Genomic DNA, 16871 nt, shown 5'->3' on the forward strand with positions numbered 1-16871 from the left:
CGGCCACTGCACTCCAGTCTGGGTGACAGAGTGAGACTCCAACTCAAAAAAACAAAAAAACAAAAAAAAATTTTTTTTGAGTTGGAGTCAAAAAAACAAAAAAACAAAAAAAAATTTTTTTTAAATAAAACAATTGTAGAGGCCAGCAGAAAATTTAGCCAATAAGTTTCCCTGTGCTTAGTTTGGGGTCACCTGAATGGAATTTAGATAAAGAAGCAAATTTGGGAGAAAAAGGAACAAAGGAACTTGAGCTCTAGAGAAAGGCCAGGCAGGCAATCAGATTACAGAAGACATTTGTAGGAGTTAGTGACAGAAGTGCTTTTGCCTTCAGAGATCCATATTATAAAACTTTTGAGAATCAGTCCATAAGCCATACATAGATCTAGGAATATTGTTTTTTTAGAACTCCTTTTCTAAAAATATATGTAAATGACTTTATTGTTTCCCCTAGGAAATGAGAACAGAAGCTATTGCCAGACCTCTGGAAATAAACGAGACTGAAAAAGTGATGAGAATTGCAATAAGAGAGGTTTTGGTAAGATTACTTTGCTTTTCTATAATGTTTTTATGCCTGGGTCTCAAAAATACCAATTTTCTGCCTGCACAAGGCAGAACAAGCTAGGCCTAGTAACAAGGAGTATGTTAGCACAGAAATAGAAAATTTAGAGGACATTCTAGAAACCTAGGTTACTCACTACTATTTTTTCTCATTGTAGATAAAAAGTTTCTCATGTCATTGAAAATCATCAGTTTTAACAATTTGATAATCATTTTTAATTTTTTATTAATTTTAATAAATAATGCTCTATTTTATTTTGTTTAACCAATTCCTCACTGCTGAGTATTTAAATGAATTCCAGGTTTTCTTAATTCTAAACAGCACTGTAATAAATAGAATGACCACCTTTGTTTACTACTCTCCCACTGTCAGTTATCCTCTCATCTAAAGAATTCACTTGGGGAAAATAAAAATTCAATTGGAAGACAGATCATGAGGGAAACTCTCGACTTAGACTGCTTGGGTTTGAGTTCTGCTGTGTGATCTTAGGCAAGTTACTTAACCTCTCTGTGCCTTACTTTCTTCATCTGTAAAATCGGGAGATCTGCATTGCCACCTGTGTGGGATGTTCATGAGCATTAATCATGACAGTACCTGTTAGGTTGGTCTCTGGGACACAATAGATAGTCATCATTAGTGATTTACTCATTAGACATGGGCAGGGGGCCTTATGTACATCAAGGTTAGGCATAAAACAATTTCCTGTGAGTCGTACAAAATTCTAAGAATCATGGGGTTTTTAAAAATAATTCCCTTGTCATTAAACAGTAATACTCCCTAGGCTGCCCGGCAGAGGGAGTCAGAGCCTCACAGTGAGAGGGGCATGGCAGCAGTGATGAGAGATCATTATGTACAGGCAGATGGATCAGATAAGTACATATATTAAGAATAACAGAGCCAGGTGTCTCACTGTTAGAGAATAGTTACAAAAAAGAAAATTAGAATGAGCCCTGAAATTGGAGGTGTTGGTTGAATGCATAGTTTTCGATATGTATGTAGGCAGATAAAGGAATAAATTTTGATATACACATATGTATCTTTAAGGAATATATGTATATAAAGGTGTCCTATTTATATACACACACATAAGCACACCCACACTCATACGTTTCTTATCTCTGAACACATCTGGCACTGGATCTTGGCTTCTAAATGCCATTCTGTACTAAAAAGAAGCAGAGCTCTTATGGGAAATTGGCTGATTCCAGAACTGGGGCAGGAAAAATATAAAATCTTGTGCCAGAAAGTAAGAAATGCTCACAGGATGAAAAGGAGTTGTCTGAAGGACACAGAAGCCAACTTGAGTGGGCTAGTCCTGGCCAAACCAGGGATAATTTAAGCATCAAAATAAATAAGTTTTTATAATTTATAGTATAGTTGAATGAAATAGGAATCCATGAGTTCTCGCTGACAAAAAAATAAATGAATATTTTAAAAGTTGAGGAGGAACAGGTTATTCACATACTTTCTATGTATCTCCCCACAAAATACTTATTTATTACAATGGAGAAGAGTCATTTCTCATGGAGAAGCCTGGCAGTCATCTCCTTAATCAGGTGGCCAAAGTGAACATCACCGGACTCGAGCAAATCAAAGTTATGTGCGCTTAATAGAATGCAGTCGTTTCAGGTACCTGCACAATGAATATTTGTATACCTAACCCTGAATTGTACCCCACAATTTTAAAATTTAAAAGTTGAAAAATAAGCCGGGCTCGGTGGCTCAACCTGTAATCCCGCACCTTGAGAGGCTGAGGTGAGTGGATTGCCTGAGCCCGCGGGTTCGAGACCCACCTGGGTAACTTGGTGAGATCTCATCTCTACAATAAGTCAAAAAATTAGCCGGGCATGGAAGCGCGCACCTGTAGTTCCAGCTACTTGGAAGGCTGAGGCGGAAGGATCGCCGGAGCCCAGCAGTTCGAGGCTGCGGTGGCCAGGAGCATGCCACTGCACTCCAGTCTGGGTGGCAGAGTGAGACTCCAACTCAAAAAAAAAAAAGTTGAAAAATAAAAAAATTAAAATAAAATAAATTTTAAAAAGAATGCAGTCGTTTCTGAGATAGTCCTGCCAAAAATGCATAATCTGAATCTAACCAGACAGAGCCAAATTGAAGGGCATTCTATAAATTAATTGACGTGTACTGTTCAAAAGTGAAAAGTCATGAAAGTCAAGGGAGGATGAGGCACATTCCAGAGTGAAGGAGGCTGCAGAGGTGTGGCGATGGAATGCCAAGGCGGCTCCTGTCTACTGTCGAGGACTTCACTGGGACAAATGGGGAAACTGAAATGGGTCTGGGGATGAAAAGGTGGTGGTGTGTCAGTGCTAACTTCCTGTTTTGATGGTTGTTTTGTGGGACAGTCCTCATTTTTTTGGAAATATACAAAGTATTCAGGGCAGTGGGGCATCTGGTCACCAACTTATTGTCTCCTAGGTCAGGAAGAAATGCTTTGTGTTATACTTCAGCTTTTCTGTAAATTTGTGAAATTTTTCTAAATTAAAATTTTTTTAAGTGATTATACTCTTATGCTTGTCAGTGTTCTAATTAAATCAAGTGAACATGCATAATGTGCTCTTAGTGAATATTTATTTATTTATTTATTTATTTAGAGTCAGGGTCTCTCTGTTGCCCAGGTTGGAGTGCATTGGCATGATTACAGCTCACTGTAGCCTTAAATTCCTGGTCTCAAGTGATCCTCCCACCTCAGCCTCCCAAGTAACTAGACTACAGGCACACGCCACCATTCCTAACTAATTTTTTTATTTTATTTTATGGTGATAGGGTCTTGCTATATGGCCCAAGCTAGTTTCAGACTCCTGGGCTCAAGTGATCCTCCCACCTCAGCCTCCCAAAATGCTGGAGTTACAAGCATGAGCCGCCACACCCAGTCCCATAGCACTAATGTATTAAAAATATCTGGAATCTGGCCTAATGCAATGGCTTACACCTGTAATCCCAGCACTTTGGGAGGCTGAGGTAGGAGGATCACTTGATCCCAGGAGTTTGAGAACAGCTTGGGCAACAATAGCAAGACCCTGTCTTCACAAAAATTAGCTGGGCACATGCTTCTAATCTCAGCTGCTCAAGAGGCTGAGGCAGGAGAATTGCTTGAGTTCAGGAGTCTGAGGCTGCAGTAAGCCACCGTTCTCCAGCCTGGGTGACAGAGCAAGACCCTGTCTTTAAAAAATAACAAACCCCCCAAAAATCTGGAATCTGCCTGCATATGAAAAATAAATAAATAAAAATAGAATACCCAGAAAGGAACGTTCTTTTCTTGGTAGATATCTCTTAAGATATCTTCTCCTTGTTGGAAAATATCTATGCCGGGCTCGGTGGCTCAGTCTGTAATCCCAGCGCTCTGGGAGGCCGAGGTGAGTAGATTACCTGAGCCCACGGGTTCGAGACCTGCCTGGGCAACTTGGCTATACCTCATCTCTACAATAAATCAAAAATTAGCTGGGCGTGGTAGCACGCGCCTGTAGTTCCAGCTACTTGGAAGGCTGAGGCAGAAGGATCGCTGGAGCCCAGCAGGTCGAGGCTGCAGTGGTCAGGAGCAGCCACTTCACTCCAGTCTGAGTGACAGAATGAGACTCCAACTCAAAAAAAAAAGAAGGAAAATATCTATGATGTTTGATAATTCTTTTTTTTTTTTTTCCATTGGAATCTCACTCTGTTGCCCAGGCTAAAGTGCAGTGGCACACTCATGGCTACCCCACCATCAACCTGTTGGGTTCTGGCGATCCTTCCGCCTCAGCCTTCCAAGTAGCCAGAACTACAGGTGTGCACTACCATGCCTGGCTAATTTTTGGTTTATTGTAGAGATAAGGTCTCACCAAGTTGCCCAGGCTAATCTCGAACCTGCAGGCTCAGGCAATCCACTTGCCTCGGACTCTCAAAGTCTGGGATTACAGACCAGCCCACATTTGATAATTCTAAAAGCAAAACTACATGGATACTTGAAAAGGGTTATGAGGTATAGGCCATTTATTTCAGGAAACCAGGGAAAATTATTCATGTTTACACAACAGCACAGTCTTTCTTATATGAGGACCAGATACCTTTAAAAAATAGCTTTTATTTTTAAAGTCAGATAAATTCACTAGGTTTTAATCTGACTTTGATTCAGAGAAAGAGTTGTCATCAACTTGAGTTGGTCAGAAAGTAGACTCACCTTTCTCCCTGTGAAGGCGAATTCACATTTCTACTGAGGTCTTTAAAGCACTTGCAGCACATGGATGGCTAGTGATGTGATTATTTTAATGAATGCATCTTAGAAATGGTTAGTGTACTGAGATCACAAACATTAAACCATAGATTCACTGTCATTAACAGTGGCTGTTTCCAAAAATGCACTGTCTCTGAGAGTAAGTGCTGAAGGAGAAAACTCCATCTTGGCCATCAGGAACTTAATGCAGAGCTGGTAAATCAGAACCTGGGGAGGCAATTCTATACTTGACTGGGTTGTATTCCAGATCCCTAATGCAGCAGATCAGAACTTTGGACCACAAAACATCTGACCCAGCTGCTTCCCAGACAAGACTGGTGTGGAGACATAGTGCATTTACTCACTATACCTGCTTCAAATGAACTTTCTTTTATGAGAGGATAGGGTGGTCTGCGGTGTGGTCAGTGGGGGTTTTTTCTGTCCCCTTCCCTTTTTCTACTCAGCCCCCATTGCCCAAGGGCCTCTGTCTGACTACTGTCAAAGTCCCCTTTCAAAGGCTGGTGCACAGCAGCATGGCCAGTGCCACTGTGAGAGCTGCTTTTATGCTAACTTCAGAGTGTTTTCTCCGTTTTTAATATGTAGTCATGCTTCTGTTGCCAGAGAGGGGGAAGAGGAACCTTCTCTCTTAATCCCAGCAGTCAATGGGTTAGGGCTGAGGCCAGCTCCTGTTTCTTTCTGTCTCCTCCTAGTAAAGCCCTATTTGTGTATGTGTGTGTTCTGTAAGTCAGGTGTTTGTAACTAGGGGCATAACCTTGATGAGGTAAAGGCAAACTGACCATCCAGAGTGCTGATGTACCCAGTTCTAACCCAGCAAATTGGACAAAAGATCGTAGGCCTCTCTCCATCTTGATCAGGGCACTCTTCTTTAAATCTTCACTTGTTTCCCTAGGCAGAAACACCACTTTTCATGAAAAGAAAAAGGGTATTTTTTCAGGATTTATGTTGAATGAGTCACTGCTTGGGGGAGTATTTGCTGTATTTGTTTGCTTCTGTGTTTATAGCATGATGTTGCTATGCCTGAAGAGTTGAGAAATTCCTCTCTTCAAGGGTCAGATTGGCAGTCCTTTTTGGCACACTGTCTCATTATTTTCTATCAAATGTAGGCACAGGTTCAGAAGACTAAAGACCTGCTCAATAACGTGGCCTCTGATGAAGCTAATTTAGAAGCCAAAATTGAAAAGAGAAAATTAGAACTTGAAAGAAATCAGAAACGACTACAGACTCTGCAGAGTGTCAGGTAGATATGAACATCTGGACCGTGAGTAGGAAGATGTCTCTGAAGTTAAAACAAGCTGGGCATGGTGGTGTGTGCCTGTAGTCCAGGCTACTCAAGAGACTGAGGCAGGAGGATCACTTGAGCCCAGCAGTTCGAGGTTACAGTGAGCTGTAATCACACCACTGCACTCCAGACTGGGCAACATAACGAGACCTCATCTCTTAAAAAAAAAAAATTAGAACAAAGACAGTGATGTTAGCTCTTCAAGCAGTGAAAAAAGCCTTACATGAAGGTCTCTGTAATTCAGAGTACACATGCGCTGCCTGTCGTAACAAGCAGACTGTTAAACTCGTTTTCTTTACTGCTTTCAATGTTTCAGGAAAACTGCTTAATTCTTGAACTGCCCTTTAAGCTTTTATAGCTTCTTGGAACTCAAGGCAAAGTAAGGAAATCCAGATGGCAAAAGTTACATGAGACTTGGTCTCCTAAGATCTTGCCATAAATTAGGTGGAAACAGAAACACACTCCCTCTCTTGGTTTGAGTGATAATTCTTCACCAGTCAGTAATTTATCTTTCTTCCTGTTTTGATGATTGTATTGTGGCTATGTAGGAGAAAATCCTTATTTGTTGGAAATATACACTAAAGCAGGGAAATGGGACATATGGTCACCAATTATTGTCACTTAGGTGAGGAAAAATGCTTTGTGTTATACTCCAGCTTTAAGGTAAATTTGTGATTTTTTTTAAAATTAAAAAAAATGTTTTTAAGTGATTATACTCTTATGCCTGTCAGTATTCTAACTGAATCAAGTGAACATGGCATGATGTGCCCTTATCGTGTATTTATTTATTTATTGAGTCAGGGTCTCTGTCACCCAGGCTGGAGTGATATGATCATGCTTCACTGCAGCCTCAAATTCCCAGGCTCAAGCAATCCTCCCAACTTGGCCTGTCAGAGTGCTGGAATTACAAGCATGAGACACTGCACCTGGACAAGAAAATAAAACACATTTCTAAGCTGTATGAATGAATAATAGTGGCACAAAACGCCTAGATCAGTGGGGCCTTTTAAGCATGTTCTACACATTTCTCGGAGTTCTTTCTTCTCTTTACTTGTTTGTACTCTCCTTCCCTTTATGTGTCTGGTTTGCTTTCTCCCGTTTCATTCTCCCTTTATTTTTCCATCTCTCTTGACTCCCTCCTTTTCCCAGGTACTGCATCTACTCTGAATGTGTTTTGTCTTTTTGAGTTACTGGTTGCTGGCCCCCACTCTGGCTGCTGTCCTGAGAACTCTGGAAGGTCAGTTCCTGGAGGCAGCAGGCAGTAACCACAGGGAACAAGCAAAGGCCACCTGCCAATCAAGGGCAAGTCCACACTCCGTTCTCTTCTGAAATCAGTACGACCATGTAGATTTATCTTGTTAACAAATTCTGCTCTTGAAGCATGAGTTCATTTTCATTAAGCCTAAATCTTTTTTTTTTCTTCTTAGAGATGAGGTCTTGCTCTGTCACCCAGGCTGGAGTGCAGTGGCACAGTCATAGCGCACTGTAGCCTTGAACTCTTGGGTTCAAGTGATCCTCCTCTTTTAGCCTCCCAAGTAGCTGGGACAAAGGCACACGCCACTATGCTCAGCTAATTTTTTTATTTTTTATTTTTGTGTAGAGACAGGGTCTTATTATGTTGCCCAGGCTGATATCTGTTTATATTTTTAAAAGAGCAGAGTCTCTCATTAAGATGAATAATAAGAGAAAAAAGAAAATAAAGTTCAGCAAACCAGTTGAAACAGGTTTTTATGTTAGTTTAGTTTTTGTTTTTAAATTTTATGTTGTTTTAAAATAGTGTTAATTCATAGCAACTTATGTTTCTCTTTTTAGAGACTGATTAAAACATCCAAACAGTAGCATATTATACCTAACTAATAATGCATATATTTAGTTTATTGATATCGAGCAATGTGTACATTATGTTATTCTTTTTTAACTTTGTTGAATCTATGATACGTTGAAGTGAAAAACATACAAAACTTCATTTATGGCTACATATTTAAATTTTGTTTAAAAATGTATTCCTGGCCAGGTGTGGTGGCTCTTGCCTATAATCCCAGCACTTTGGGAGACCGAGGCAAGAGGATTGCCTGAGTTCAGGGGTTTGAGACCAGCCTGGGCAACTTGGTGAGACCTCATCTCTACAATAAATCAAAAAAATTAGCTGGGCGTGGTGGTGTGCATCTGTAGTTCCAGCTGCTTGGAAGTCTGAGGTAGAAGGATCACCTGAGCCCAGGAGGTTGAGGCTGCAGTGGCTGTGAGCATGCCACTGTACTCCAGCCTACGCAGAATGAATGAGACTCCAGTGAAAAATAAAAAATACAAATATTTTTAAAGTGTTAAGTACTTATATCTGGTGATGGCATTATGAGTAATTTTTATATCATTCTTTATACTTTCAATATTATTTCAAGTTTTTACAAAGAGCACATCTTATTTATGGTTTAAAAGTATGTTCATTTTGGGCGAGGAAAGAGAAAAAGAGGAATTAGTACTAAGCATTTCCAAGAGTGAAGGACCTTCTCTAATTAAAGGCTTCCACAGAAAGCCATGATGATATATGGAACCCTGAATACCAATTTAAAACTACTATATTGATTAACCTTTCACTTTTAATTTCATTTGCTTGTTTTAGGCCAGCTTTTATGGATGAGTACGAGAAGGTTGAGGAAGAATTGCAGAAGCAGTATGACATTTATCTAGAGAAATTTCGAAATTTGGCATACCTGGAACAGCAACTCGAGGGTCATCATAGGATGGAACAAGAGAAGTTTGAGGTAAATGCTTAGGCTGTTCTTCCAGACAGATTATTCCTGCTGTTGTGTTGTTTTGTACTTAGTGACATGTCAGTTTGTAAATATCATTGTAAAAGAAGAGTCAGTGCATGTTTTCTCCTCTTTCTGAGGATTGCTTACGTAATTCTTTTGTTTTCCTGGCAGTGTACCCTGGATCTCAGGGTTATGACATTTTGATGTTATGTTTTTATCAGGCCTAGTCAACTAGGAGTACAGACGGGGCCAACATGTGACCTGTGCAGCTGCACAGATGCTGTGCTTAGAAAGGTCTATGTTTGCTTTCAGACTTTGCTGTTGCTATCTTGAATTTCATAATAAGGCCAAGTGCAGTGGCTCAAGCCTATAATCCCAGCATTTTGGGAGGCCAGGGTGAGAGGATTGCCTGAGCCCAGGGATTCGAGACCATCCTGGGCAACTTGGCAAGACCTTGTTTCTATAATAAATCAAGAAAAATTAGCCAGGCATGATGGTACATGCCTATAGTTCCAGCTACTTGGGAGGCTGAGGCAGAAGAATCACCTGAGCCCAGCAGGTCAAGGCTGCAGTAGCCGTGAGCTTGCCACTGCACTCCAGCCTGGGAGACAGAGTGGGATTCCAACTAAAAAAAAAGTCAGGTTCAGTGACTCAGTCTGTAATCCCAGCACTTTGGGAAACTGAGGCGAGTGGATTGCCTGAACCTGCACTTTTGGGACCAACCCAGGCAATTTGGTGAGCCCTCATCTCTATAATAAATCAAAAATAAGCCGGTTGTGGTAGTGTGCACTTGTAGTTCTGGCTACTTGGAAGGCTGAGGTGGAAGGATCGCCAGAGCCCCAAAGGTCGATGCTGGAGTGGCCGTAAGTGTGCCACTGCACTCCAACCTGGGTGACGGAGTGAGATTCCAACGCAAAAAAAAAATTTTTTTTGTGATAATTTATTTATTAAAAACAAATGTTTTTGAGACATGGTCTCACTCTGTGGTCCAGGCTGGAGTGTAGGGGTGCGATCATAGCTCCCTGCAGTCTTGGACCTCCTAGATTCTAGGGATCCTCCCACCTCAGCCACCCAAGTTTCTGGGACTACTGGTCCATGCCACCATGCCTGGCTAATTGTAATAATTTTTGAGTACAGATGTAAAACCATACTTGATAGTTCATGTAAAGATTTTCAAGCTCTGGTTAAGTGAATCACCTAAACTCATTGGAGACTGCTTTATAAAGACAAATGGCAGTTTATTGATTGCTGGGGGAAATATGCATGATCCAGAAACTGACCAGCTATCTTACAGATTCCTCACATCCCAGTGGGTAAGGCCATTTAGGAAAGAGTATTTCAGTTCCCAGCATGAGTTGATAAGTGTGGAATTCAGAGCAAAGTAAATTGGACCAAGTTGCAATCACTTTTTGAATTGCCCTTATTCCCTAGGGATATTTCTGCTTAATGGTAATTTAGAATCTGTCCATGATGAAATTGGTCTAGTCTCCCTTTCTGACACTGTCCTTGGCAACTTTTAATTATGCTAACCTTACAGTGATTATATACCCATCATAGTTAAAAATTTTAAAAGAAAAGAAAAAGACTGTGCTAGCCTCCTTACTACCCGGGCGTTTGAATTAGGTAGAGCTATTTTGTTGTCCAGGAGGGACTGGATAACTGACACATTCATGTGGACATATGTCATCTTGATGAGTAGCTTGTTGCCAGCATTACTCTGTGGCAGAGGCAGCCCTTGAGAAACAGGCATATTTTAAAGGCAATGGAAAGAGCCTGGAGTTTAGGACATTTTAAACATTGTGTACTTAGGAAAAAGCAGTACAGTAGTGGTGAGAGTAAACTTTATTTTGTTGTATCATCTGGGGCCATTCCTGGACACTTATGGGGCTGGAGCAGCCATACTAAACAATACGCCTTGAAATGGCTGATAAGTGGCCCAGATCACTTTTTAAGATGCCCCTTTATCCTGCCCTTCCTTCAACAAGTATTTCTTCTCTTTTTCTCCTGTACTCATTCCTACTCCCTATTCATTTTTTTTTTTTAGAGATGAGGTCTCACTGTGTTGCCCAGGATGGAGTGCAATGGCTTTTCTCACATGAGGCTGTTGCACACCACAGCCTTGAACTCCTATGCTCCTGCCTCATCTTCCTGAGTAGCTGGACTATAGCACATGCAACTGTACCTAGCTACTACTACTTCATCATTATATACTGTTAACTCACAGTATCCCATGCCTGAAACATAGTGCTTTGTTTTTTAATGTTTAGAGCAAGAACATTTTTTTTTGTGTTGGAGTCTCTCTCTCTGTTGCCCAGGCTGTAGTACAGTGGCACGTTCACGGCTACCACAGCCTTGATCTGCTGGGCTCAGGCGATCCTTCCGCCTCAGCCTTCAGAGTAGCTGGAACTATAGGCATGTACCACCACGCTGGGCTAATTTTTTGATTTATTGTAGAAATGAAGTTTTTCCAAGTTGCCCAGGCTGGTCTCAAACCCATGGACTCAGGCAGTTCTCTCACCTCAGCCTCCCAAAGTGCTGGGATTATAGATGTGAGCCCCTGCACCCGGCAAGAGCAACAACGTTTTTTTGAGTAAGAAAGCAGGATTTACTGAGAGGACAGAAAAGCTCCCACAGTGGGAGGGGACCTAAAGGTATTGCCCGAGCAACAACATCTTAAAAGCCACTTTCCTTTCCCGTTCTCCCTCTTGAAAATAATTAGTGCCACATTTTATAACCTAACTGAAGTTTCCTCCTCCCAGCCCCACCCCAGGAGTTAAGACTAGTATATCTTCTTTCTCTTCCCATTCTGACCCGTCCCACCATTTACCATCTTTTGAGACTGAAATTTGAAGGCAGTGTAGGACAGAAAAAATAAAATAATGCTCTCTTCTTTTGAGAGTTAGAGGCCTGTCCCTGTCCCAAAGTTAGGTATGTCTGTTTCGTGTCCCCACTGCATGTAGGCATACACGATGAGCAGTTAGTTGTTCTCCTCAGGGGCAGGGACTTGTGGCTGTAAGAGCATGGAGTGGGGCAACCACTTTACTTCTGGGAGCTCGTGTCCACAGGGCTGCCGGGAGCTTGTGTCCACAGAGCAAAAGGCAACACGTTTCGGTACCCTATAATTGCTCAGGCAGTGTAAGTTCTCTTCCCTTTCCTTGAGTTTAGATCTTTCCTCATGGTGTATCACAGACTCACGAGTGTTACACGGTGGTAAAGAGTGGAACGGTCCACACAAGGGTTACACCTTCTGAGTCGTGCTTCTTCTCTTCCACAGGAAGCTGAAAATACCCTCCGTTTGATGCAGAACAAGCTAAAGGAGGAAGAAAAGCGGCTACTCAAGAGTGGAAGTAAGACTGCTTTGTAAACAGAGGAGTTTATTCTGGACTCGCATTTTCAGCTTTGACAAATGTATATATTTTCTTAAATATTTGTTTTATTTTTAAGTGTTTTCTTTCAGCACATTTTTGTTGTGGTAAGAACACTTTACATGAGCTCTGTGTCTTAAATTTTTAAAAGTATATTGTTGACTATGAGTACAAAAATATTTTCAAAAGGCAGTTTTCTCACAACTTTTATACTAGGTACCACATTTGAATTCACTTGCAAGTAGTTTAAATTACATAGCATCTAAAGCACATTTGGTCCCTGTGCCAATCAAAATAGTGTTTTCCCCTGTTTAAATGATAGTTTGAATTATATGTAACATATAACTAAAAGAAAACTTGGCCCTGAAGGTTTGTAGGGCTTTGTATTTTAGGGCAGAATGGTGGAAAGGAAGTATTGGGATGCCGTGCAGGTGAAGGGGCCACTCGCCTAATGATAGTCTCCCCCACACCCATGGGATATCCTCCCATAATCCAAAATTGCTTGGCAAAGCTCTCACCTGTAGAGCAAAGGGGTTACCTACATATAAGACCTAGATTCTGGGAAGGAATGCCCTCCATGACTGGTTGGCACTCTTTATCCATGAACTTCACCAAGCAGTCAAGTCAGTGTCGGGAGTAGTAGCAACACACAGTCTTCCTGCTGGATTGACAGCTTCATTGCATAGAGTTACTTATCTTCTTGCGTATTGCTCTTTTTTATGATAAAATATTTTATTCTCTCATGTTGAGGATGGTATACTTGGGGCATCAGGCTTATCCACACGCATATGTGCTTGTACTCTCTCTCTCTCTCTCTCTCTCTCTCTCTCTCTCTCTCTCTCTCTCTGCCACTCTCTGCCTCTGCCTTTTCCCTTTGTATATCTCTTCTTTTGTACTTGTTCTATGACTCTCTTCTGAATCTCAGAAAACTCTGGAAGGAGAATAGGGATTGCTGAAAAATCCTCTAGGGACAAGTTCAGGAAATTCAGAGGGCCTCTCTAGCCAAAGCAGCTTCTTACCTTTTCGTTCCATGCCAGCCAGGAGAACCCAAAGCAGCCCTAGATGATAAGCCTGCTTGGAGTTTATCTTCTCACAAGAGGCCTGACACAGGCAAGAGCCCTGGTTGGATGACTGTGTCCTTTTCCACCCCAGAAGCACATATTAAGATCAGGATGAGCTGGGCACGGGGGCTTACGCCTGTAATCCCAGCACTTTGGGAGGCTGAGGCAAGAGGATAGCCTAAACCCAGGGGTTTGAGACCAGCCTGGGCCACTTGGCGAGACCTCATTGCTATAATAAATCAGGAGGTCAAGGCGGTGGTGAGCTAAGACTGTGCCACGGCACTCCAGCCTGGGCGACAGAGTAAGACCAAAAAAAAAGACCAGAATGACCTTGTTCTACTCTTCTGAATTCAGACTTCAGTTTGGTAATACATAGGTCTGGAGTCTCTTGAAGGACAAAGATTCTTATGAGCATTTGTGATTTAGTTTTTTCAGAAAAACAATTTTCAGTTTAACCAACTTAATGAAGGGTGGGTAGTACTTAATCAGCTTGGGGTGGGCAAAGAATTTAGAAAAATATTTTTGAAGGACTATTTTCAGTTCTATGTATCCTAAAGTAGTTAAGATGCTTATTTTTCTTTGCTTTTATGCACACGTGAGACCATTACCCAGAATATTGGGATCAGAGAGGAAATATATTAAAGAAGACTTTCTGACTTTTTCTCCATCTATGAAAGACTCCTATGAACAGAAAAATTTAATGGTACATTGACATGAATTAAGGGCAAGAATGAACAAAATCCAAAAGCTGAAAGAGATCATCTTGTTCAGTCTTCTTGGTGGGCAGCAGATTTGATCCAACAAAGTATTCTTTTTTTTAGTTGGAGTCTTACTGTGTCGCTCAGGCTGGAGTGCAGTGGCATACTCATGGCCACTACAGCCTTGACCTGCTGGACTCGGGTGATCCTTCTGCCTCAGCCTTCCAAGTAGCTGGAATTACAGGCACATGTCATCATACCCAGCTAATTTTTTAAATTTATTGTAGAGATGAGGTCTCACCAAGTTTCCCAGGCTAGTCTCGAACCCATGTGTTCAGGCAATCCTCTCACCTCAGCCTCCCAAAGTGCGGGGATTATAGGCGTGAGCCACTGTGCCTGGCCCCAACAAAGTATTCTTATCTGTTCTGGGTGCTGAGGATACATCAATGGACAAAGAAGACAGGGATCCTTGCCTTAACTGATCTTTCATTCCAGGGAGAAGAGGCAAGCAGTAAGCAATAAGCCAGCAATATGTATGTTGGAAAGTGAAAACTGTGTGGGGGAAGTAGAACAGGATGGGTGCTCAGAGAGGGTGACAGAATTGTAGTTTAAATTAGGATCAATGTAGGCCTCATTGAGGGGTTGCTGTTTGAGCAAAGACTAGGTAAGTAGAGCTGGGGAGAAAGGAGATATCAGATGAGGAAGGTCCTAAAAAGACCAGCACCCAGGTGGGGGAATGAATTTCACTGAGTGAAGAAATATGTAAACACATAAGACTCCAGCCAGGCAGGTCAGATGTGCTAGAAGGTGGGTCACACACTTGCAGTGAGCCCTTCAGGTAGATACCATCTTCTCTACTAAGTAGGAGATTAACTCATCTGGGATTTGGTGATGGGGGTTAGTTAGGAGTAAGGGACTTAAGTAAGGAAGAGAAAGTGTGAGCCATATGGGGAATGAAGAACAAGGTGATTAGAGATGGGAGAGTGCCATAAGGGGCTCAGAGTTTAGAAAGACCAAGTACTTTGCTCAGATGCCCTGTAATAAAATAGAAGTCAAAAGCACATCTTCATCTTGCCACCATCCTTCATCTTTTTTTTTTTTTCTCTGAGTCAGAGTCTCACTCTGTCGCCTAGGCTGGAGTGCAGTGGGACAATTATGGCTCACTGCAGCCTTGACCTTCTGTGCTCAGGCAATCCACCTTGCCCTCCCAAGTAGCTGGCACTACAGGTGTGCACCACCACACCTGGCTTATTTTTAAATTTTTTTTTGTAGAGACAGAGTCTTGCTTGTTGCCCGGGCTGGTCTTGAACTGGACTCAAGCATTCCTCCTGCCTCAGCCTCCCAAAGGGCTAGCATTACAGGTGTGAACCACTGTGCCCAGCCACATCATACAAATGTCATTGCTGGTAGTAAATTTATCACTGTACCCTGTGTAAGATTCAGCAGGGTGGAATTAGGAATTTCTTAAAGAAGTTCTGTGATTTCATAAAGTGACCTAGACATTTCTAGAAAACATTTGAGTTAACCTTGCTGTGATTCAATTCTTATGGTATAACAGAACAGATGTGCATGAATTTACCACATATTTATTCATGCCTACTATGTCTCACACATTGTCTAGCACCAGGGACACAGTGATGGATGAGGCACAATTCCTACACTCAGGGTTCTCAAAATCTGTAGCTGCACCATTCAATACTTACCCACAAACCACATGTGGCCCTTGAGCAGTTAAAATGTGCCTCATCCAAATTGAGAAGTGCTATGTGAGTGGAGACTATGGACCAGACTGAAGACTTGTTATGAAAAATAGTAAAATATCTCATTAATAATTGTTTATATTGATCACTTATTTAAAAGATATTTTAGATATATTGGATTAAATGAAACATTATTAAAATTAATTCACCTATTTCTTTTTACTTTTCTTTAATGTGGTTACCAGAAATTTTAAAGTTATATCTGCGGCTAGAATTATATTTATTTTGGACAATACTGATCTAAAATAAGAAACTTACAAAGGAGGTACAGTTTAAGTGGGTGTGAAGTGATATCTCATTAGAGTTTTGATTTGCAGTTCTCTGATGGCTAATGAAGTTGAGCATCTTTTCATGTGCTCATTGGCCATTTGATATCTTTTTTGCCAAATCTTTTGCCCATTTTTTTAAATTTTATTTTTGAAAGCAGGATTTATTGAGAGGACAGAAAAGTTCCCAGAGCGGGAGGGGACCCAAGGGGCTTGTCCTCTTTTGACCATTTTTATTTTTATATATTTATTTGTTTATTTTTTTGAGTTGGAGTCTCACTGTCACCCAGACTGGAGTGCAGTGGCCACTCCCGGCCACCACAGCCTTGACCTGCTGGGCTCTGGCAATCCTTCCGCCTCAGCCTCCCAAGTAGCTGAAACTACAGGCGCACGCTACCACTAATTTTTTTTTTTTTTTATTATAGAGATGAGGTCTCGCCTGCCCAGGCGGGTCTCAAACCGACGGGCTCAGGCAATCCACTCACCTCAGCCTCCCAAAGGCGTGGGATTACAGGCTGAGCCACCGAGCCCGGCTTGACCATTTTTAAATTGAGTTATTTATCTTTTTAAGTTATACGAGTTCTTTGTCATGTCACTGCACTCCAGCCTGGGTGACAGAGTAAGACTCTGACTAAAAAAATAATAATATCCTGGATAATAAACCCTTATGTGATTTGTGTTTTGTGAATATTTTCTTCCATTTTATGTGTTGCCTTTTCACTTTCTTTTTTTTTTTTTTTGAGTTGGAGTCTCACTCAGTCGCCCAGACTGGAGTGCAGTGGCCGCTCTTGGCCACCGCAGCCTCGACCTGCTGGGCTCCGGCGATTCTTCCGCCTCAACCTTCCAAGTAGCTGGAACTATAGGCGCATACTACCACGCCCGGCTGATTTTTTTTTTTTTTTTGTTTTTTT

The 16871-nt window shown here is 41.6% G+C and overlaps 1 protein-coding gene across 6 annotated transcripts in view; it reads left to right on the forward strand.

Annotated features, from left to right (window-relative positions):
* The window catches only part of CLUAP1 (clusterin associated protein 1), a 48586-nt gene that overhangs the window by 18200 nt on the left and 13515 nt on the right, over window positions 1–16871 (forward strand). For all 6 annotated transcript variants that reach the window (XM_021719095.1, XM_008071117.1, XM_008071113.1 and 3 more), the window contains 4 exons: window positions 452–535; window positions 5885–6018; window positions 8678–8819; window positions 12085–12157. In XM_021719095.1, the coding sequence (XP_021574770.1) occupies window positions 455–535; window positions 5885–6018; window positions 8678–8819; window positions 12085–12157 (430 nt within the window). In that variant the 5' untranslated portion in view covers window positions 452–454. The remainder of the gene's footprint in view (window positions 1–451; window positions 536–5884; window positions 6019–8677; window positions 8820–12084; window positions 12158–16871) is intronic.

This window comes from Carlito syrichta, unplaced genomic scaffold, assembly GCF_000164805.1.
Source record: "Carlito syrichta isolate Samal-C Ts95f unplaced genomic scaffold, Tarsius_syrichta-2.0.1 Scaffold314117, whole genome shotgun sequence".
Classification (NCBI taxonomy): Eukaryota; Metazoa; Chordata; class Mammalia; order Primates; family Tarsiidae; genus Carlito; species Carlito syrichta.